Raw genomic sequence first — 23,110 nt, 5'->3', positions numbered from 1 at the left:
GGAGAATGAGTCAGTGTGGAAGACAACATGTTGTGTTTTCTTTAAATTCTTTAAACAAGGATGCTGACGCCAAAATATCACTGGACACTAACACAATGTGTCAGCAGGAAGAGATGTTTTCATAATGCTCTTGTGCATTTTACAGGATTGTCAACTTATTGAAGTCTGCAAAACGAATACAGTTACTGTGAATCGTTGTGTCAAGGTCCTGAATTTAGTTCATTTGTTCTGAATGGAATGAATGAGCAGACTCATAGGTTTGTAGTAAAGACATTATCTTTGTTTTACATGTTAGGAGATGACGTGAAGGCATTCACCACTTTTATATATTAGGGTGAATGGACTAATTCACATTTAAACAGAGATATTTTACTTAACTTGTAGCTTCTGGTGAACATTACAGGAATGTGTTCTGGTATACTGGGTGTAAATCATTGAATATCTTGTGTTTCTTTAAAGAATCACAGATTCTATAGTTTGTACATAGAGAATGGTGAAACTCAGGTATTTTGCGTGGTATCAAATCCCCTTTTCTTGTTGGTATGAGGCTATGACGAACACACTGAGTGAATGTGAGGGCTGTTGTACTGTCAGTGGGGCTTGCAGCTGCACAGGGCACAGTGCCATTGGGTGGAGTCGGCCAGAAAGGAAACAGCTCCACAGTTTGTCAGCTAGGCTGATCTCTGATCTGCACGACCCTGCGCTCTGGTGACCTTCTCACACTGCTTTCTAACCGTCTCAATAATACAGCCACATTTTTTTACTTTAACCTTTATTTTATAGTCCACCGTGTTTCCTGCCTCTGAACTTCCTCCCTCACCCTTACTAATGGACATATTTCTATTATTGTGCACATTAAAGTGCAAAAAAGTGCTATTAAGCAAAAAAGCACCTTTCTACAAAACTAAAGACCTGGTAAATTCCTCTGATCCTACCAACAAGTTTAAGTATCCAAAGCCTGATGACACTCTCTCTGTGCCACAGAGCTCCACTGTTGTCCAAAAACTAATAATTATATGCAGACTCACCTACTCTAGAGCAGCTTCATCTCCAGGCTCCTCAATTCATCATCAACAATTAGGTTTAATGTGATAAAGCTGGATTCAAAGGACTCAAGTTGAATTTTTTTGAAATGACAATACATTTACAATACAATACAATACAATTATACTGCCGTATATGACACTGTGTACCTGTGAAACACATCAGACAGACTGGAGCTGTTACATGTGTGAGTTTTTGCATCAGAGAGCACAACGATCACTATGTTCATTGAGATCATTAGAAATGTTTTTATCTGAGAGGTGTGTTTAAAACGTTCACAATCAGCATAATATGCACTTTGTAAACTCTGTTTTTTAAAGTTGCTATGTGTGCTATTAGTACAACATCAGGAGGATAATATAAGCAGTTGTTCAGCAGAAGGAGAGCAGGATGTTACAATGAATTCATTCTGGCTTTATTTTGAAATTCCCTCGTGTGGTGTTCGTGCTACCGGTCGGCGTTTTACTGCTCTGACACGCCCCTCCTGTCTCGTGACCGGCATACTCCGGAGCCAATCAGAACGCTCCATCTGTAAGCATGGCGTCCGACTTCAGGTGGAGATGTGCGGTGCTCCTGCTCTCCACGTATTTGCTTTGCGTTTTAGCGGCTGAAAGCAAAGATAAGCCCAAGAAAAAGAAGGATATCCGAGACTACAATGACGCAGACATGGCACGGCTCCTGGAACAGTGGGAGGTGCGTTCACGGGTTGTTCTCAGTCAGTCAGCGGTCAGACTTTAGCTAGCTACTAGCCTAGCCGTTAGCAAGTAAGTACTGTTAGCTAACAACACATCATCAGTAACATGAGCCTCTCAGACTGCTAACAGCGATATCTCATCGACAGTCAGTAGTTTGTTGAAATGAGTGTGTATCGTTAGACCTGCAGTGTTAATGTTCGGTGTGTGTTAGATAACAACCACTCTATAAAACACTCTGCTACAAGTACTGCACTGCTAATGTCCCACAGGTGAAAGAACAGAAGAACCATCAGTGACAGGCAGCTAGCCACTGTACTGAAGTCAGTTTTATAACTAATACATTAAAGTAGAAGTACGTTTTTAATAGATATTCAAATTATGTCAACATGTTTCTAATCGAGTTAACTTTGAAACTCTTCCCACTCTACTGAACTCGAGCACCACAACAGTGCTGATACTAGTGACTCAGCAGGCAGAGCGGGTTGTCTACTGATTACAAGGTTGGCAGTTTGAAACCCACCACTTCCTGTCCACATGTCGAGGGTGTCCTTGAATCAGACACTGATCCCCAGGGCAGTGCATTTCTGACTGCCTCTCCCAAGTCTGGATGAAGGGGAGCATCAGGAAGGCCATATAACGGGTCTATAACAGGCCTATGGTGAAGCTTGTGGGTCAAATGAAGAATTATTGTGTTATAATGAAGTTTTCAGTGAATGAGTAAGTTTACTTACATGTTTGGTTGTAAGAAGTCATTTGCGTTTTGAGCTGTTTGCTGTTCCAGAGCTGGTGTGAAGCAATCTGAAAACCCTGCACTGGGAATTAAATGTAGCCACTCATTTCAGAAAAGTGAGCAGGTAATGAATATATGCAGGTAGATGTGATGACGGTTGGCACAGTGTGGTAAAGTCAATTGGCTCTGAAATGTCATGAGGAAGTAAGTACTTAAGCCAGTGTCATGATAAGTATTGAGACGGTACATTGTCAAAAAAATAATTCCAATAATCTGATGATGTGTTGTCGATTTTCAGACAAGAAAACAAAACAGTCATAACAATAAATGAACGAGAGCCTTCAGCTCTGTTAACACAAACTGACCTTAAACACATATTAGACATTTGACACAGGGATAAAGAGTCATTCAGTCCTTACCAGGCAGTAACTGGCAGTCCACGTTTTGTCTCTTTTTCACTGCCACTGATATGAAACAAAGTTGACATACCGGTTCGTTGAGTCCAGTTTCAAAACAACAAGTCGATGACATCATTATCGTGACAGGCCTGAGGACCATGAAACAGTAATACAAGTATCTTAAATTGCACTCAAGTACACCACTTGAGTGAATACATTTTCATCGTTGTATTCCACTACTGGATTGTATTAATGCCATGCTGAAGAGGTGTATGTTACGGTAGAAATGTTGTGAATGCATATTTCAAGAGGTCTGAACTGTGTACTAGGCCACAGTATTTTGAATGGGGTTTGGTACAACACTTGCAGCTCTGTGGAGAGTGAGACACCACAGCCCGGCTCTCTCTCTCTCTCTCCTGTGGTTCATCACGTACCAGCCATCTTAACCTCTCATGACTCACCGTACAGGATTTGTCCTCTTTGTTCCACAGGAGGATGACGACATTGAGGAAGGTGACCTCCCAGAGCACAAGAGGTCTCCTCCCCCCATCGATTTCTCCAAAGTGGACGCCTCCAAGCCAGAGGAGCTGCTCAAGATGTCCAAGAAGGGCAGGACTCTGATGGTCTTTGCTACAGTGTCAGGAGATCCCACAGAGAAGGAGACGGAGGAGATCACAGGCCTGTGGCAGGGCAGCCTCTTCAACGCCAACTATGATATTCAGAGGTAGTCACTCACTGAATTCATTCAAAGACAGCCTGAGCACATCAGTGCTTCTCTCCTGAGTGTAGCTTGTAAACCGCAGGTTTTTTGATAAACTACGACTGTGTAGCAGCTTTTCAAAAGGGCTTACTTCAAACCAGCTTGGCCTGCAGGGAATGTTTGCTGCAAGTTTCTGTCAGTTGGATTACCCAACAAATCATCATCTATCAGAAATAAGGAGTAATGTGAGAACAAAACCTGAATAAGCTTCAGTGCTTTGCTCTTGTTGAAATGTGAGGCCGTGAAACATGAAACACTGTGAGCACAGTGACATCTGGTGGTTTGTAGACATTATAGCAGCTGTTCAAAACTGGAGCCAAGGCACGAGCACAAGTCAACTCACTAACCTTTCAACTACATCTCATTGTCTTCATCAGCAGAAAGATCAGGTGACAGAAGAATGTAACTTTGGATAAATGACAGTCTGCGACTATTACTTTTAACTCCCTCCATCACATCACATCATCTTTTACTAAATGAGGACCTCATCATAGAATTCAGTTGGGTGACTTTTTCCAACAAACAGGATGTTTTGTATGAGATCCCTTAACAGTTACAATTGGTTTTATTCATCTTTTCCTGTCAACTCAACCCCCTTTTTTAATGCAGTGCAGATGACCAAAAGATCTTAACTCAAGAGAAATAATCCAAAGTGCAATACTGGTCAGAAAAATGTGAACAAAAATTAAAAGGTGAGCACATGTTCTCCAATGCTTCACATTTACATCCTTAAAAATATTGATATTGTCATATTGTCCGAATCTGAACACTCTCAGATCTTTGCACCTCTGGACTCCTTATCTCAGGCAACTCTTTCTAACATTCTGTGATATTACATTTTTGAAATAATTACTTAAATTGAAGTTGAATTTCTTTTAATTAATTCAGCTGAAATAAACAGCAGTGAAGAGTAGTCTATAGCAGTGACAGCACCACCTGGTTTCATCCACATGTCGTCCTGCAGGTTCGTGGTGGGCTCCAACAGGGTGATCTTCATGCTGCGGGACGGCAGCATGGCCTGGGAGGTCAAAGATTTCCTCGTGTCACAGGACCGCTGCATGGAAGTCACTGTAGAGGGACAGGTGTTCCCCGGGAAGGCTGCCAAGAAGGACGACGCCAAACACAAGCAGCAGAATGAAGTCAACTCCAAGAAGAAGAGCAAGAAGAAGACCGAGGGAAAGAAGCCCGACGTGGAAGGGAACAGTGCCAGCCATCTGAAACAGGAGCTGTGATGGAGTAACACTGAGGGAGAGGAGGACTAGCAGGTCCCCTTTCTTTAGGCCTTAGACGTGTTCATATAACAGCCAATCTGTGAGCAGTGAACTCATGAGGGACTGCAGGACCATATGACGGTACACTGGTTCAGAGTCAGTCAGTGGTATGAGAAAACTGAGTCCGCTCACCTCAGCTGCTGATGTATCGTCTTGTCTCTGCCTCTCCCTCACTGGAACATGTTTCACTTTGTCACAGCGTGGGAACAAGCTCTCCAAATCAGTCCTAATGTCAATTCTGTCTGGTTTCTTTAGTTATGTTCTCTTGTTTGATTATCACCCAATGAAAAAGATACGTGCACATATTGTTTGAAAGGTACTCAAAGTAAAAATGATAAAGATTTCTCTTCTCTTCTATTTTTCTGGATCAAACATGGAGTCTGTGATCAAACCTTCATGTCCTGGTCTGTGGATGAAGCACGTCAAGATTTGGTTGAAAAGCAGCACCCACGTTTTCTGTTTGATTTTTTACTGAACATGGAAATAAACTTTTGTATATAAATGTATGAGATATCTGTCATTGCCTAGGTTTGAATCACATGTCCTCCAGTGTGAGGACGCTACACTCTCATCCCACTGGTCTGTAGTTTATAGCACAGATACTGGCTTTACTGTCATGGTTGCAGTGTCATCACCTGAATACAAAATCAGTTTTCTTCATATCCCAGACTAAGCAGTATTAGAATAAAATCAAGAGTACATTTCCCTCTTAGTGGCAACAACCACTAGGTTGCTGTGCTGCACCTCTCTATGCCCACATCAATAAGGGTATATAGCTGTGTGTGTGTGTGTGTGTGTGTGTGTGTGTGTAAGACACTGTCATTAACACATGACCTTACCTCACAATGGATTATCTGCATGTAGTCCTGATGATGAATACAATCTTTATCCAGCTCTATTGAAAACTAGGTGATAACGACTCTGAACTGACTAAAGAGAAATTCCTTCTTTACTGATGTTGATGGATCGAGTATGTTCTGTTCAGCTATGCTCATATCTGAGGATCCCAACATAATCTGAAATTACAAACCAATCACCATTTTACCAGATATGTCAAAGGCATCTGGAAAAACTCACTAATCAAATAACTGAATTTCTTGAAAAGAATAGTTTAATTGAGGTCAACTTTGTTAGGCTGGTTTTTGCGTCCCCAGCTGTTTTTACTGTGAAGCACCAGAAATGTTTTGTAGACTGTGTGAAACTTCACCTGACTTTCCACCAGCATGGAGGGAGGAGATGGTGACTGAACTGTTCCTTAAAGCCGTGTTTGAGTTTGGTGTGAAGTTCACAGTTAACACCCTGTAGTACTCTTTTGTGACCTGTGTTGATTTCTTCCTGGTCATGTGGACGGAAACTGACTCGGACACTGGAAGTGACATTTGAATATTTGCTGCCCAAACGTCAGCGTCACACACAGTGTTTTAAAGATGATCCACTCCTGTATGTTGCATCAGGAGCAGACATGACCATCACAGTGACACTCAGACAAACTGTTCAGCATTATTTATTTCTGTACAAAAGTTGTCAAAGAAATTCAAAGTCATGGAGCTTCATTACTTTACAAGCCCAAGCCACATATACAACAAATCCATTTGGTGTACAGTTAAAACAAGCCAACTATACCAAGAGTCATGTGCATGTATGCAGCGAGTGTCTGGTACAAATCTTTTCAAATGTAGCTATAATGGTTTCTTACGTACAGTACACACAGAGGACAGTAATAACATTACAACTCAAAAGATGTCCCTTGTAGATTTGGGTAAACTGTGTCTGTACAATAAATAAGTAGAAAATATATCTCTTAGCAATCTGTGGAGTTTTAAAAACACATTAAACATACAAAACACTAAATTACTGCTACAACTTCCGAAAAAAGACCAGCTATTTCGGCAAAGGAAGGAGGAATTCTTTTTTTAATTTAAATTTTTCGCCAGATTGAAACGAAGATTTCTCCGTCACTTTGAAATGGGGGACATTGCACATTGAAAACCTCCCTGATTCAACATTCAGTCGATCATTTAATTGTATCTTTTATATTACTATGGGCTTCCTGCTGGTTCACTCCAAAAACACAGATGGATGGATCACAAACACTGGTATGAAACAAACATGGCAGTAAAACATCACAATATCAAATGAGCGAGTGCTCGCCATGAAAGGGAGCACGTTAACAACCACAGGTGTGACTGCAAAACAAGGAATGTTTCTCTTTTCTTCTTCTCTTTTTCTTTCTTTAGACACTTTAGTCAAATGAAGCAGGACATAAAATCACTCAACTTTTACACAATCTGTTGCACATCACAGAGACCCGCAGAGGAGGGATGATACACATACATTATACATGCGTTTGTTTAGCTGACCCACACTTTAAGTATTTGCTCCCTCTGTTGGTAGAGATGCTGCACATTTACATCATGAATCACCTAGCAACTGTGGCTGACATCATGGAGGTCCACTGGAGAATCGACCAGTAGTGAGCGATGATAATATCAAACAACCAGGCTGAAAACAGACTGTCGGAAAAGATCAACGCAAAAGTGAATCATTTAAAAGCTCTAACATGTGGCTGATGGTGAGACAGAAACAACTGGGGGAAGTCAACTATAGCCGCTTTGTTTCTTCTTGCAGTGATTTTGCGTCTCTTTGTGTAACTTTGTAGTTGTTGTGCATCTCTGCACAGAATATTATCATTATTATTATTATATCTTAATCTGCTGCTTGGCAACATGTTAATACAAAATACTTGTGTATGACTGTCATTGGCAGGATGTCAGATTCATTTATAACTATTAGCCACTGTAATAGACTTCGCTATTGGTTGCAGAACCTAATGACTGAAGAGGAACCCTCTGCAAAGAGTTCCTACCGGCTGGCTGTGCTTTGCTTTCAGCCTTCCCTCTATCTGTTTGTGACAGAGTTGCTGGAAGGCCTCAGTTGAGCTGGTTCAGGCTTCTGATCCGGATGTGTTTCAGGCACGTCCAACAGGCATTAGGAACTCCAGGACAAAGTCAGAATAAACTCAAAGGTTTACATGTCTCATCTGACCTGGGAGAGCTGTGGGATTAATGGGAAGAATTGTAGGATGTGACTGCTACTTTACCTAAATCCTACAAGGTGATGACACTCATTCAGACACTAAACCCTCAGCTCTCCTAGGCCAGGCCATATTTGGAATGGATAAGACTTAATGGAGAACTTAATTTCTGTGCTGTAAACCAGTGACACAGCTGTAGAAGTGCTGTTAAGGTAGGGGGCACATGAAGCTCTGAAAGCATCATTATGCTTCAGAAGTGTTTAGCAGATTGTCAAACAGCATTGGAGAGCTTTTGAAACAGCTACACTTGTGCTTTTAGACGCGTTAGACAAACTCATTTGTGTTCATGCAGGAGCCTCGCTGCGTGACAGAGACAAACCAGACCCAACAAAGATCCGCCTACATGCTCAGAACCGGTTAAATGATACCTGCTTTGTGTTCAAAGCTGTCAGTCAATGTAGCACTGCTGCTTTTCTTTTTGAAGACAGAGTGTGGGTCAGGAGACAAGGCCTTTCACCCTGCCTCACCCGTGACTCCTCATTTCTCTTTTAATGCAACAGTGAATGAACAAGTTAATTCCAAAGCCTTCATAGCATCATCTGTCTAACACTGTTATCTAATGGCAGAGGGAACTGACATTGTTTGCTGTAGAGGTTACAGTGCCTGTGTACACCAATAGTGAAGTCCATTAGAGGACAGACTAAGTGCCATACAAGACTGAACTGTCCGTTTTCAAAGCTTCACCTTGTATAGCTTGAGAAGAGTCAGTCAATCATTTGGCCTCAGAGAGCAAACAAGTCTACTGAGTGACGTTACTGTTAACACCAGACTGAGTTCATGTTCATGTTAGCTGGTGCACAAGGACGTGTTTTGACGGTACGGTTTGCTGACCACATCAATGATCAGCTAAATGACAAACTAACATGTAAACATAACAATGATGTTAGTGACACAATGACAAGTCAGAAACAGAACAAATACCAGTCATGCTGTCTGTGGAGACTGCCACAGTTTTGCAAACACCACTAGCTGACACCACGGTTGTGAAAGAGCTGAGGACCTCCAATATGGCCGCCAGAGGACGTGTTGTCACCTTAAGGCCTTCTGCTGAGGGGCTGCCCATGATGGGCTAGTGCTAGCCCCGGTCTTCCCCTTTATAACCCAAGAATAACATCTTTTCTTTTCACCGCCAAACTGACAAAAAAACACCAGTTGATCCTGGACCAGTGGCTTGGAGCACTGACTCTGTAGTGCTGGCAGTGTGTATGTGTGTGTCTGTACATGTTATTTAGGGGGGAGTGTATGTGAGTCAGTATCTGAGGCAACATAGTCTCTTGGCTGTCCTCCCCACTCTGCCTGCAACTCATAGCTTCATCTTATGGACCACAGGGACGGGCATGACCTGATGGACCTTGGCTCGGTCAGCGTCCACCTCCAGATGAACCCAGTCAGGGTGGAAGGAGCCCTTGAAGCCAACAAATGCCAGCTTATCTGCAGGGAGAACATTAAATGAGGTTAAACCATCACTCAGTCACCTGTTTCGAATGAGTACAACAGGGATCCAGATCCGAACCCCTAAAACTGTTGACCGTAGTCATGACATTTTTCACAAGCAGAACTCTGAGAGACGGGCCTCCATCTGTCTCCAACCATGGACAAATACAACTATCTGTATGACTTGTGCTCTGTAGTTGAGAGAGTTTGTATGATATGGATGAATAAAGACTGCATGTATAATGCACATCTGCTTATTCAGAAATCTGGAACTGCAACCAGACTGGTCTGTTGTGTCCTCAGCTGTGCGGCTGGCAGATATGGCCTACAAATTGAATCTCTGATTTTTTTTACACCAAACTCGATTTACGAGATTAATAGTTTTTTTTCCCTTCTTAAAAACAAACTACAAATGACAAAGACATTATTAAAAGCATTGCTTTTATTTGAATGCTTTGCAATTACTTCTCATACGGGACACAATGATGATTGTGATGATTCCACTAATGTTGGCTGCTTTGTAGCGAGTGTTTGTGGGCTGCAGCGGACGTTCATCTCGTAGTGAACAACAAGTGTCCCACTGTGATACCTGCGTCTGTTTGAGAGGCTGAAATAAATGTGTCAGTCCGCTGTCTTTAGTTACAACAGCCTTTAAACAAACGTTGCAGCGGACCGTGGTTTGTTCGAGGTCTGACGCTACAGGACCAAACCACTGACGAGACTGTGACTCTTTAGGAACGAACTCTTGGCTTGATGCATGTTGTTGTGTTTGTTTCTCTGTGGGAAGTCAGTGCGGGGGGGCGGAGCCTACTGTGAGTCATGGGAGCCCACGAGGAGCAGCAGAGGAGCAAGTTGAAGAGAAAATCCATATTTTCATTTTTTAAAATCGTCCTAAACCACAAACTCGAATTAATCGATTTTACTGATTTATCGGCCAGCTCTACTCTGTTGTCTTTGGTTACATCATTTATGATTGGCGTGTGCTTGTAATCAATGAGTGGACGGAGCATCCAGGCTTGTTTTACAGTTGTTGATTTAAAACCAGTTAAAACATTTTCAGCATTTTTCAGATAAATGAGCATTGGCAAGTTTTACAAGAAAATTGCTCGAGAATCAGTTTGTACATAATTGTACATGAAACATCATTATTGGACACTGAAGATGATGTTGAGGTGCTCACTCCGAGCACATTGATCTCAGTAGACCTCGGGACAGATGAAGTGAGTTACCTTTTAGTTTGAAGCCTTTTTCCGCCCCAAGTCTCTCCAGGACTTTGGTCCAGGGTCCTCTGGTAATCAGACGGCCCTTGGACGTCATCAGGACGATGGAACTAAAGAAAGGGTCGGACACAGCACCTCATTATAGACTTCACATTTGGCTGATACAAACAATCAGGAACAATTTTAAACCAACTGTTAAAGTATTAACAACAAGAGCAGCTTCTTACCCGTCTCTCAGTCCACTGACGTAGTTGTCTATCTGTGCAGGGATGCCCTGCAGGATGGAGTTCCTGAAGTCTTTGCTCTCCAACACCTTCCCATCATGCCCGTCAATGACTGTCAGCTGCACCCCGTCCTCTGGTTGGTACAACTTCCTTCCGTTCACCTGCCAAAACATGGGCAGCCAATCACACGACAGCTCTGGAATACAGCGCTGCACACTAAAACAGTGTCACAGCTGAGAAGAGCAGCCGTCAAACAACACATGAACGTACGTATATACAAAAACACTTTTAACAGCACTTTAAAAACAAACTGAGATACGTTTTATCATGTATTAATACATATTACTTCCTGTATGAGACAAAGCATACCTCAGTGAAAGCAAAGTCCTCCTTGATGTGGAAGAAGCGGGTGTTGTAGGACTCCAGTTTGACCTCCAGGAAGTGCTCTGGTGAGTGCTGAGAGGAAACACACAAACAAAGAAGAGGTTAGTATTAACACACGTTATTTGGCATTTCACAGAAACAATACGTTTTTCAAGTTTACAAGTCAGTTTTCATTCCCCACACAAAGATCAGAGATAAACAAATGAAATGAAATGATCACAGATGCAGTTATCACTTGAATATTAGGAAGAGATTACACTTATAATGGTCACTGTGGACAAACTGAGATTCAGCAGCAGAGAAAATAGGAAAGGTTGCATTAATTACAGTGGGATTAATTACAACGGCTACAAGCCTTCAACGTTTGACACCAGAGCAAAAATGTAATCATAATCCCAGTCCCAGTTTTGTCATTTGATTTTTGTTCATTGTTTTTTTTATTTCTGTGCTTTTTAAACATTTTCAAGTTTGTTCTTGTATTTCTTGATCAGATTTTCCTAAACTGTGTACTGTTTTTTTATTGTTGTTATCTTTCATGTTATTTGTCTTGCATTGTTTTTGTGCCTTTAATAAGTTGATCAGATGAAAACTCCCACATGGTGAAGTTCTCCCTGGGTGTTTTGAGTGCACATTAGGACTGTTTGAATGCTGCTCCATCAGGCAGCCCTGCTCCTGACCGAGTTTTCTACCTCACCGACTCAGAATCTTCCCTCCTGGTGTGAACAGTTTCACTTTAGACAGTAGTCCATAGTTAGACATTTTTAAATCATTGAATTGCTCCTGCCCTCTTCTCACCAGCCTGGCGTTGGGTATCTTTCTGGGCATGGGTACGTCCACAACGGGCAGCTCAGCATGTCTGGGGTAGGCCTGGGCCATGCAGTTGCTAGGTGGACTGCCTTTGGGAATGACGACTGTGATCTTCACCCTCTCACAGCCTTTGACGGAGCAGAAGGCGAACTGCTCCCTGTCGTTATGGGCCTTCACCTTCAGGAAGAGAAGGCTGCAACACACACAGGAAAGCTTCAGACATCATACGCCTCCTTCAAAACTTTGCCCCCACAGAGAAAATGAACATTGTGAAATGCAGATTTATCTTTGTTAAAATCAAATTACAGCACGGTGGATTAATAGGACCATATTTAATCTGTTTATCTTTTCAATTATTCGTCTCCTAAATCCATCTCTGTGAAAGCATATTGCATTCACCAAATACAGAAACAATTAGAGGCCTTATTCATAATTATGACTTCCACATCTCATATTTACTGGATATGAAAATAAACACTTTGGTACAATTTAGTAACAACTTGCAATAAAGTATTTAAAAATGTCTGGATTGGCCTACTGAGGTCACACACTCTGATGTCAGCTATCTCCTAATTATGACATCATTTCCCATAATTATTAGATAGTAAGTCATAAGATAAGATAATATAAGTTATAAGATTAGATAAAATATGGAAGTCATAATCATGAGATAAGGTCCCTAAAGGGTCATTCCAACTTACACTGAATTCAGTCGTTTTTCACAGTTCTTGTAATGGATTTATAGAAATAAAAGAAATTATGTGTGTGTGTATGTGTGTGTGTGTGTGTGTATGTCTGTGTGTGTGATACGTGATCTGTGTGTGTGTGTGTGTGTGTGTGTGTGTGTGTGTTTGTGTGTGTCTGTGTGTGTGTGTGTGTGTGTGTGTGTGTGATATGTGATCTGTGTGTCTGACCCAGTGTCTTCCTCCCAGTAGTAGTATCCTCTGGCCAGGTGGGAGTGGTTGATCTTCTCCCTCTGTGTCGTCCTCATGAAGACCCCGGTCTTGCGGGTCTGTTTGGTCAGGCGGTTGTGGATGTCAGAAATGATGGTGAAGGTGGTGCCTTGTGGGTAGCAGATGCCAACATTGATCCAGTCATTTCTAGGACACAACAAACAGCACAATGTAGGTACAGTCCTGGTTTCATCTCCAGCAAACCTGTTCTCACAGCCACAGTAACAACACACCACTGTCTCTAGCTGCATCTGCTCAGGTCAACACCACATTCACTGTGAATGGAGCAGAACAAACAGTTATCCAGTCCAAAGATACACAAGAAAAGCTACAAAACACATCTGCACTTTATCTGGATACCTAAATCAAGCACTGGCCATCAGATTGGCCTTGCAGAGCCTTTACAGCGCTCTCTGCATACATATATTTGACACTTGTCAGTGTAATGATTGCTGTACTGAACTTCCAGTTGGATAATTCAGTGTCTTACTTCCTATATCCAATCTGTGGGTTTCACCATTGTGGCTCTTGGTTGCAGCTTTAATCACAAGTCCAAATAAGCTGAATCAGCACAAAACAGAAAAGTCCAAATGAATGAAGTTAAAAATCTAATGAACAAATTCAACAATTCATTAACAAGCCAGAAAATGAAAAGATGGTAATCTATCTCGCTCAGCAGCTTTCCACTGAGACCGCCATCAGAGCTTCAAATCAGCACGAGGTGGCAACATTTGAATATATCTTGCTGCACAAAGCAGCCTCATTAAAACATGACCGCTAATTTCCCCTTAAAAGAGAGCAGTTGTTTTCTGAATCAAGTCAAACATTAATGGTTCATATTTCAGCTCCATCTGCCTCACTTGCTGTATTTCTCTGAACTGTAGATGGGGCCATTGGTGCAGTATATGAGAATGTGCTGCTCTGCCTCTGTCCTGTCCATGTCAGGGTGGACTCGGCTATGGGGAATAGATGGTATGCTTGAAATGACAACGAGCCTTTGAGTAGCCTAAATATCTGCAGACTTCTCTGTCAACAGCATCTGAAAGGAGGAGCACAGAGTGAGACTCTCCCCATTTCTGTGGTCAGTCTTGTTGAACAGCAGGAATGACAGGAATGAGCTGATGGCCTCCATCAGCTTACTTCACTCACCATGCATTATCTGAGTCAACTCATTTACATTTAGCAGACGCTTTTTTTCCAAAGCGACTTACAATAAGTACATTTGTCACAAGAGAGGAACCATCACATCACCGTCGATGGAAGAAAACAAAATATAGAAACAATGTCCAAGCCCTCATCTGAGGGTCAGAGCTGCTGTTTGTCAAAGATTCTTTAAGTGCTGTGATTGAAGTGCTGATGATACGAACAAACAAGAGCATAATTATTTATGGGTGGGGGGATAGGAGGGAGTCAAGCTCTGCAGGGTCGAGGTGAAGTCTGAACCAGTGATTCTTGAGTCTTTTGTGGACGATGGAGAGTGACTCTGCTGTCCTGACGTTGGTCGGGAGTTCGTTCCACCTAAGGTGCCAAAAAGAAGAGTCGCGACTTCTCTGAGTGACCTTTGCTCCCAGCGATGGCGGTACCAGCCGACCCGCTGATGTAGAAGAGTGAAGTGCTGTCTCTGGGACGTGTGGTCTGACCAGGGTTTGGAGGTAGACAGGTGCAGGTCTGCTGACGGCCTTGAAGGCCAGCACCATCACCTGGAATCAGAAGCGGGCCACACCTGTACCTTCACCTCTGAAGGGCCATCAGCACGCTTCAGACACAGCACACTCTCCCCAGGTGTCAGCTGTCTAAAGTAAGCATGATTTGAACTAGTTCATAACTAATTCCAGCCCTTCTGTGTGTTCAACACCATGAATGTCATTATCCTTCAAAGAAGATGATATTGATGAGTGATTTGATCTCATCTAAAGATGAAAGTGTTGTGCTGTGTTTCTGAATGATCCCTCTCAGTCATCACAGTGCCCGGCTGGCTGTGTCCCAGGGTGAGCCCTCAGCTCTGTCACAGGATGCTGTGTGTTTGGTGTGTCTCTGTTTGAGTGATGAAGCATCCAAATGTTGTCAGTGACACACACTTTGGCTCTGAGTTGTACACATGAAAAGTGACAGAACTGTGTGTCTGAAGATCTTCAGAGTGTCAGTGATGGAAAGCTGTTTCACAAACTGACGAGCACTGTGTCTGAATTTCTTTTAGACTGATGGTGTGTGTATGTCATCATGACATCACATGTGACTCTATGAGGAACACTTCATCAGTGACGTCATCGGTCTGTGAATACCAAACTGCAGCCACTCACAGCTGTGGAGAGAGGTCAAAGGTCATCGAGCAGGAGGCAGCGTGGGCTGGAGTCAGATCAGGGAGGACGTTCACATCGTAGCTTCTTCCTCCTCCTCTCTCTGACTGTTTGCTTCAGTGCTGCTCCAATAACAGTGTGATGGGGAGTTACAAGTAAAATTCAGGCTAAACTTCAGTTCATGCCTTGCTGAACACACCAGATGAAGCCCTCAGGCTGCCTGGTGAAGCCAAAGAACCGGGCTTGTAAACAGATCAAATGCAGCTCTGGAAGCTTTTCTCTAGGTCAGAAAGATGAATTTGTTCCTCTGGGAGATTCTTTTGTCTGTTCAGACATGAATTATCCTCCTATTTTAAAGCAACAATATCTTTCTGAACTTCTACATTTACAACTTGGTTATATAGTGTCAGAATATAGATGATGACCCGTGACCCCACTACCACATTTACTTCTGTTTGTCCCAGTCAAAAATAATAATGTGCCTGTGACAAGAGATAAGTATGGAGCTCCGAAAGGTCTCATCGTCTACTCCAGGGGGACTGGAGATCAGCAGGGAGCTCGTCGCTGTAACTTACTGGTTCTGTACTCAGAGGTTATCTTCACTGATAATGTGAGCACCAGCCCTGACATTGTTCTGCCTCCTGACAGCGATAGTCGTGCCCAGAGGCATTGTGTTTTCAGGTTGTCTGCCATCTGTCCCATTATGTGAACATGTTCTCAGGACCACCTCAGGGGATTTCTTTGAAGTTAGCACGTCCACATACAGGAACTGATTCCAATTTGGTGGTCAAAGATCACTTTGATGCTTATTGAGACAACATTTTCCATAAATGTCTGCTCGGATCAAATGATAAGTGATGACATTTAATATCCAGCAGGATATCACGGTGACCTCACAGCGTAACTTGTGGCCATATTTCACATTTGGTCAGACACTGATAAGAGACACTAATCTTGTTGTCCACCTTCACACTGTGCTGAGGGCACACACATCATGTGCTGCTGGTTCTACACGTGTGTTTGATTGTCCTTTTGTGTTTGTCAGTGAACTCATGGGCTAACAGACAAACAGCAGTAGTCCAACACAATCGCTTTGGTTTTTGCGGATGTTGAGCTTCAGGTGGTTGTCAGCTCACCATGTGATGAACAGTATATGTAAAGTCTGCATGCCACATGTAACTTCTGATGTTAATTGGTTTGTGTGCAAGGTGTGTGCTGTCTCAAGTGCAGCTCATGTGTCCACTGACTTGTTGAAGTTGATGAGCCAGATGGTGACCTCAGCAGGTGCCGCCTGGTCCCAGTGGATGGTGTAGCCTTTGGCCAGTGTGATGACGGGCTGGAACTGCTGGTAGTGTTTCCTCTTACCCAGGGCGCCCTCTAGTGTCAGGGGCCGATCAGGGTACTCATCCCTCACTATGTGCATGTTCAGGTTGGCAGGGTTACGTGTCTGGACGTAGATCTGAAGAAAACACGACCATAGAGTTAGAAGGCTGATTCCAATATTCATTTCATTTCATTCATTCATTTTATCCTTTAATCCAATCAAGCCCAATCCAACATCAAACCCAACAGCCCTGTATCGCTTGAAATTTAAACCACACACAACGGCTTAACCATAATTTAGGCTGAGCATGAAACTGTACTCACTCAGATAGCAGCCTTTTCCCCCCCCATCAACATCCATTCATTATTCCCTTAAAACTAACAAAAATCTCCCAATGTTGAACAACGTTTTAAAAAATGTCCTGGATCTGCACCAGAAGTTTTTGGGCTGAGACCAAACATAGACCTCAGAAATCTGTTCAGTGGTTTTTGCATAAACCTGCTGACAAACAGACAAACAAATGGATATGGGTGAAAAGATATCCTTCTTGGTAAAAGTCAGTAAATACACAAGATTTTTTGCAAATAACAACCTTACAAGTGAACTTTTTGTGAAACATTACAGCTGATGTTCCCGGGACACTTTGACTCTCCTTGTTGTGCTGTTATGTACGATGATCTCCTCATTGTCTCTCTTAGACACAGTGGCAGCTGTTCAGTTAAGTTAAATATTCTAAGTCGTGGAAAGGCACCTTTGAGAGAGCCATGCTAGCAGATTCAGCCTGCTGCCAGTCTTTGTGCTATGATAAGCAGACCATGTCCTGTGTCAGTCTGAGCTGTACTGGACTCTGAGGTTAAACTGAACTACACCCCTGATTCCACAAACGTCGGGGTGCTGTGTAAGAAGAACGAAACAAAAAAAACAGATTATTAACTCATCATTTCTGATGAATAATCAATTGAAACCAGTTCAAAGATGTTTATATTTAACTTTGACCTCAACAACTTCACTGATTTTTGTGAATATCTGCTTATTGTGAATTTGACATCAGCGACACGTTTCAAACGAGTTGTGACAGGAGCAACAAACACCTGTTTGGAACAGTCCACAGGTAAACAGGTTCATCAGGTGAGACTATCGTGATTGAAAGGCTCAATTGTTCACGCGCGTGGATTGGGTAAGGTTCAACACTTTGTCCAACATGACTGTATAAAGGATGTTTCTACATCCCTCAGGAACACTCAGTTTGTCTGCAAATGATCGCATTCTGGTTTCATTTATGTTTCACACAGAATCACTGATGTATAGAGTGAATATTACAAAACACAAGATAAAAAAAAAGCTTAAATATAAGGACGACATAACAACTAGAAACAGAGAGAATCTCTGGGGTGTCATCAAGAGGTGGATGAGACACCAGACCCACTCAGCAACAACTGAAGGCTGCTGTCACAGCAACCTGGGCCTCCATAACACCTGAGGACTGCCACAGGCTGATCACCTCCACGCCACGCTACACGCAACAGCAGGCCCAACCCAGTATCCACTGCATGAATGCACATACTTTTCAGAAGGTCAACTTTTCTGAATTATAAACCTTTGGTTGGTTGGTCCCAAGTAATATTGTAATATTTTGAGACACTGGATTTTAGAGTTCGATGAGCTGTCAGCTGTTATCACAGCTTGAGATATTTGACTTTTTGTAATGAATCTAGAATATAAAACTTTCACTTTTTGAATTAAATTAGTGAAAAACTGAACTTTTCCATGACATTTAATTTTGAGATGTTCCTGTACATTACCACAGCCAACTGTATGCACACACTCATGAACAGTTAGGATTATTATAATATGCTAAGAGATGCATGACTGATTTCTAATTTTACACACAGATATGTCTTATTTTTCATTTCAACGACTTTAATTGGGATATGAAAACACATGTGGTCATGGAATGGCAGATAGGGTGTGACATAAAGTAGCCTTTGAATGTGTGGAGCTTTGACTGCACTGACCCACCTGTGCATAGTGGCCGCTGCAGATAGCAGCCCTCCAGTCGGGCACGTCGATGCAGTCGGGGTGACGGAGCAGCCAGTTGTCCTCTTTCACCAGGAAGGATCCGGGATATTCGCTGACCGAGCCGTCTTTATCATGGAAGATGGTCGTCTTGTCCCCGTCCATCTGCATCTTATTAAACCAGGGACCCGGCTCCCCAAAGAACACCCGAGATGTGATCTACAGTAGAAGTGATGTAGACATTCATTTGACGCTGCTCATATATGCTTCTATTTTGTTCTCTTATACGTCACTGATGATTATATTCAGAATGCCAAAGCTCCCAAACGTTCTGTACTAATCCAATTTTTACTCTCGTCAAGGTGGAAAAGATCCAAAACAAACTGAAAACAGGACAATGCTCTTTTTGACAGATTGTTCATGACTGTTAGTGTTGAGGAGAGCTCAGAATTATTCAAATCAAGTTGCAGTTTGTTTTTTGTATTTCATGCAGAAGTGGACTCACAGGTACGTGGTCAAAGGTGATGTCAGTGACGTTATTATTGGGGCAGCTCTGCCACGAGTTATTGAGCCTGAAGCCAAAGGCGCTGGTGTGTCGTCCTTCCAGCGCCGTGTACTTCCGAAATGTGCAGTTCTGCATGTTGATGGGCCCATCATAGATCTGCATGCCCCGGATAGGAAAATCACTGCAGGGACACACACACACACACACACACACACACACACACACACACACACACACACACACACACACGCCCCAATTACAACCCATTAACGATTTACCTTTATTTAGTGGTGATGCAAAAAGTGACATGATGCTCACACAGTTCAGTGTGAATGCATGGGCTCAAATCCCATCTCACTACTGAATTTACTATTCAGTATTTTGTAGTCTTTTTCTTTCATGTTAACCTGGTTATCCATAGCAGATTAAGATTAGCACTGATCCAGGATTAGAGTCCATGCCTTAGTGCCTGACTTTGGTGCACTTTCATCCCTGACTGAAGGCAGTGTGAAGGATTAAAGACTATTTTCCACAGCTGCTCTGGACTCTGTTCACCGCATTTAGTCTAACAAGCATGTTTTTCAACCAAACTTCCAACTTGGAAACACTTACTTCCTGTATTCATTTGAACATTTCTCATTTTCATGTCTATCCACAATAGTGTGACAAGTGGGATAAGAATAAGCTCTTGTTGATCTGGACAGTGTGAAAGGTGGAATCAGACTGAAGTTGAAGAATACAGATTGTAGAAATGGGCTTTCATCGCTCAAATATTAAAAATACTAGACACTTAAATGAAAATGTGTCAGTGAAGGTTGCAGAGTTGGTAATATAAACTGTGTGGTTTTTTTACCACTTGAGCCATTATAAATATAAAATGATTCATTAGTACACATTACATTTGACTGTAATCGTACTATGATATGTCTATCAAGTGTCCATTTGGCGTTTGACCATCTGATATGTTCAAGTTCAGACGAACTAAGAAGTGGTGGTAATGTTAGAAAAGAGGAGAGAGGCTAACGGCCACAGATGACATTCTCTGTTTCTGTTCCTGTAGCAGCAGGGTTGTTCTCCAACTGGGTCGGGGCATGGGACTGATTCTACATACCAAGTCCGGCTCTCATGCATACCAGCCTCTATTAAGCTGGTACTCCACCCAGAATCTATCTTTGGGGGAATTAAATACTTTGGCTTGAAAAGTAGCTGTCAAATGTTCTCAGTCTGACCGTTCATGACGAGCAGCAGCTGTGCTCAGCTTTTTAAACCACTGCATCAGAACGTCTTCACTGTCCGTCCATGCTGGGTATGTTTTAAACACAAAGTGTTACATACTGTATAGAGCACGACACAGAAGCAGTGTCTCCAGCCATAATTTGGTAATACTTGTCACCACAGGAGTCTGTTCCAGCTGGCTTCTGTTTGAGCTGACCACATCTACAATTCTTTATGGACAAACACAAATATCTTCTTTTTACAGCCAGCTTTCAGGCCTCCAGGGGTTAAGTGTTTGAGATTCAAATATCACATATTGCAACTTAAACCAGGCTTAATTTGGCAGAAAAGGGAAAGGTGTTTAGTCTGTGTTAGATGCACAATTAAAGTGTTTGAACAGCATCTCCTGACTACATTAAAGCTTACGTGTGCTCTGCTGTCTTAGTTTTGAGTTCAGTCTCGTTCTGATCGTATTTGGGATCTTAAAAGGGAACATGCAGATGTAGAATACAGCATGTATGTTACATGTTTAAGGTTCACTTATCATTGTACAACACAGGGCTGCAGAATGAAATTTAAGTTGTCGTCCCTTTATGCTACACAAGAGAACCTGTGAATTATGTTGGAGTGTGTAGGACGAGTTCAGGAGTCTCACAGCCTGGAGAGTGCAGCAGGGTGAACAGACTGGAGCTCGCCGGTTTATTGGTAAATAAGATATATTAATATCTGTGATGAAGCTGCTTTTCTATCTCGCAGTGAACTAAGCTTGGTGCAGAATGAAGAGAATAGAATAGAATTCCTTTTGTCTTAGTGAGCTCAGTTTATAATGAATTTGCAGATGCATCTCTGTTCAGTGCAATACAACATAACATAAAAACATACAAAGAATGTCACAATATAAATATATATATACATATATAAACAATTGTATGTAAATCTGGAGTTTAGCAAAATAGAAAAATAAATATAAATGTAAATAAATAGAAAAAGGTAGTGTTTAACATGTATTTCTGTTCTGATGGCGTGCTTTGGATACAACTGCTCCAGTTCCTGCACCGACCCGTTAGAAACCTTTGGTCTCTCCATGATCTGACACTGAGAAAGACCCTCTTTGCTTAGAATAACAATTTGACTTCGGCCCCTTCACTTACACTCTGAATCCTCAAAATATTGGATTATTTCTGGGTTTATGTGACAATATTAGACTTTTTTCAATGTCTTATAAGACTTTTGGACTCCACTGTAACATCTGACAAATGACCATCTTAAAGTTTTAAGGTAACATTACATTAATCTGGATGAAGTTTCTGGGCTGTAAAACCAAAACACTGAGCAAAAATAGGCAGTAATTGTGACTTACACGCCACGTGGCAGAGTTCTGCCAGTGAGGTCAGAACCCCCGAGGCCCCAGATCCGGTTGTCAGGCAGGGGCATCCCATGATTGTCACTTTCACCCACAAACAAGGAGTTTTTCACCTGCTGATGGGAGCCGTCATCATCTGGGAACGTCCCTCCACTGCACACAGACAGAGGGAGCAGCAGCAGTGAGTGAAGTGACAGCAGCTGTAGCATCAGGACTGTTAGTGTCACTGATCCACACTGAGAACCTCTGTTTTATTCAAACATCAGGACGGAGACATTATTCACATCTGTGAGAGGAACTCCTATGTAGAGAAAATACAGCTCTAACATTTTAGGCCAAGTCGTCATGAATCCACCTAACGACAGAATATGGGTGGGTTCATGATCTCAATGTCATCACCATGGTAACTGTCATCCAGTCACAGCGAGGTGACAAGTTACAGAAGCCACGGGCAGAGAGACGGAGAGACAGAGAGAGAGAGAGAGAGAGAGAGAGAGAGAGAGAAAGACAGAGACAGAGAGGGAGAGAGAGAGAGAGAGAGGCCACAATCAACAACCTGATCAGCTCTATGTGAAGGAGAAGTGAGGCAGATGGTGGTCACACCAGATACTGGCTGGTTTTCTGACCCCCCCAATAAAGCAAAACTGCACATTTCAGAGTGGCCTTTTATTGTGTCTTAAGGCACACCTGTGCAATATTCACGCTGTCTAATCAGCATCTTGATATGCCACACCTGTGAGGTGGGATGGATTATCTCGACAAAGGAGAAGTGCTCACTAACAGATTTAGACAGATTTGTGAACAATATTTGAGAGAAATTGTTCTTTTGTGTATATAGAAAAAGTTTTAGATCTTTGAGTTCAGCTCATGAAAAATGGGAGCAAAAACAAAAGTATTGCATTTATATTTTTGTTCAGTGTAATAATGACTGACCCTCCCAGTCTTATAAAAGCCAGCAACCCTGGTATTTAATGGGGATGCCACACACTTTACACTGGGAGATCAGTTTCGCTCTGTGTATGATGCCATCAGGGTCTCCTCAGTTTGTGTTCTGTAGAACAGAAAGCTTATAGATGTAAAACTGTCACCAGACAGGGAGGCTCTTAGAAAGGGATTTGTTCCAGTTTCATCATGGAAGTGTAGGATCCAGTGAATTTGAAGCTCGAAACCAGTCTAGACTAAAAGACTTCTGAGCCTCTGCTGGACAATGATTATTTTTTAAAGGTACATAAGATTGTTGATGGCTAAGTCGACATCTTGTGGCTGGCCTGACCCACTGATCCAATAATATCACCATTTAACGAGCTAGGAACCTCTCCCCAGGATCGCTTATTGCACCTGTACATGTCCTGGGAACCTGTGCTTGTCTGTCAGGT

General features: G+C 42.4%; 2 protein-coding genes and 1 long non-coding RNA gene across 7 annotated transcripts in view; 2 read left to right on the top strand and 1 right to left on the bottom strand.

Annotated features, from left to right (window-relative positions):
• Positions 1–1,542: 1,542 nt before the first annotated feature.
• mesd (mesoderm development LRP chaperone) lies at positions 1,543–5,404 on the top strand. Its single transcript, XM_030414201.1, has 3 exons — positions 1,543–1,737; positions 3,359–3,591; positions 4,592–5,404. The coding sequence occupies exons 1-3, from the start codon at positions 1,582–1,584 to the stop codon at positions 4,857–4,859; spliced, it is 657 nt and encodes a 218-aa protein (XP_030270061.1). The 5' UTR covers positions 1,543–1,581; the 3' UTR covers positions 4,860–5,404.
• A 982-nt stretch (positions 5,405–6,386) lies between these two features.
• The window catches only part of cemip (cell migration inducing hyaluronidase 1), a 165,092-nt gene continuing 148,368 nt past the window's right edge, over positions 6,387–23,110 (bottom strand). For all 5 annotated transcript variants that reach the window (XM_030414196.1, XM_030414195.1, XM_030414200.1 and 2 more), the window contains exons 20-29: positions 21,732–21,887; positions 19,157–19,337; positions 18,655–18,870; positions 16,559–16,770; positions 12,976–13,161; positions 12,050–12,254; positions 11,240–11,326; positions 10,874–11,031; positions 10,656–10,756; positions 6,387–9,423 (exon numbers count right to left, since the gene is read on the bottom strand). In XM_030414196.1, the coding sequence (XP_030270056.1) occupies positions 9,296–9,423; positions 10,656–10,756; positions 10,874–11,031; positions 11,240–11,326; positions 12,050–12,254; positions 12,976–13,161; positions 16,559–16,770; positions 18,655–18,870; positions 19,157–19,337; positions 21,732–21,887 (1,630 nt within the window). In that variant the 3' untranslated portion in view covers positions 6,387–9,295. The remainder of the gene's footprint in view (positions 9,424–10,655; positions 10,757–10,873; positions 11,032–11,239; positions 11,327–12,049; positions 12,255–12,975; positions 13,162–16,558; positions 16,771–18,654; positions 18,871–19,156; positions 19,338–21,731; positions 21,888–23,110) is intronic.
• On the top strand, positions 11,027–12,833 carry LOC115580184 (uncharacterized). The gene is made up of 2 exons (XR_003983822.1): positions 11,027–11,355; positions 12,053–12,833. It is a non-coding gene; the product is annotated as an uncharacterized LOC115580184 (long non-coding RNA).

The sequence above is a fragment of the Sparus aurata genome, chromosome 4 (genome assembly GCF_900880675.1).
Source record: "Sparus aurata chromosome 4, fSpaAur1.1, whole genome shotgun sequence".
NCBI classification, from domain to species: domain Eukaryota; kingdom Metazoa; phylum Chordata; class Actinopteri; order Spariformes; family Sparidae; genus Sparus; species Sparus aurata.
The sequence above is the reverse complement of the archived record's forward strand: the minus strand, read 5'-3'. Positions and strand labels throughout refer to the sequence as shown.

Coding starts and splice junctions, on each gene's coding strand:
- mesd (XM_030414201.1), top strand. CDS start 1,582: ATGGCGTCCGACTTCAGGTGGAGATGTGCGGTGCTCCTGCTCTCCACG. Junction 1,738..3,358: donor GGCTCCTGGAACAGTGGGAG/GTGCGTTCACGG, acceptor TTTGTTCCACAG/GAGGATGACGACATTGAGGA. Junction 3,592..4,591: donor GCCAACTATGATATTCAGAG/GTAGTCACTCAC, acceptor GTCGTCCTGCAG/GTTCGTGGTGGGCTCCAACA.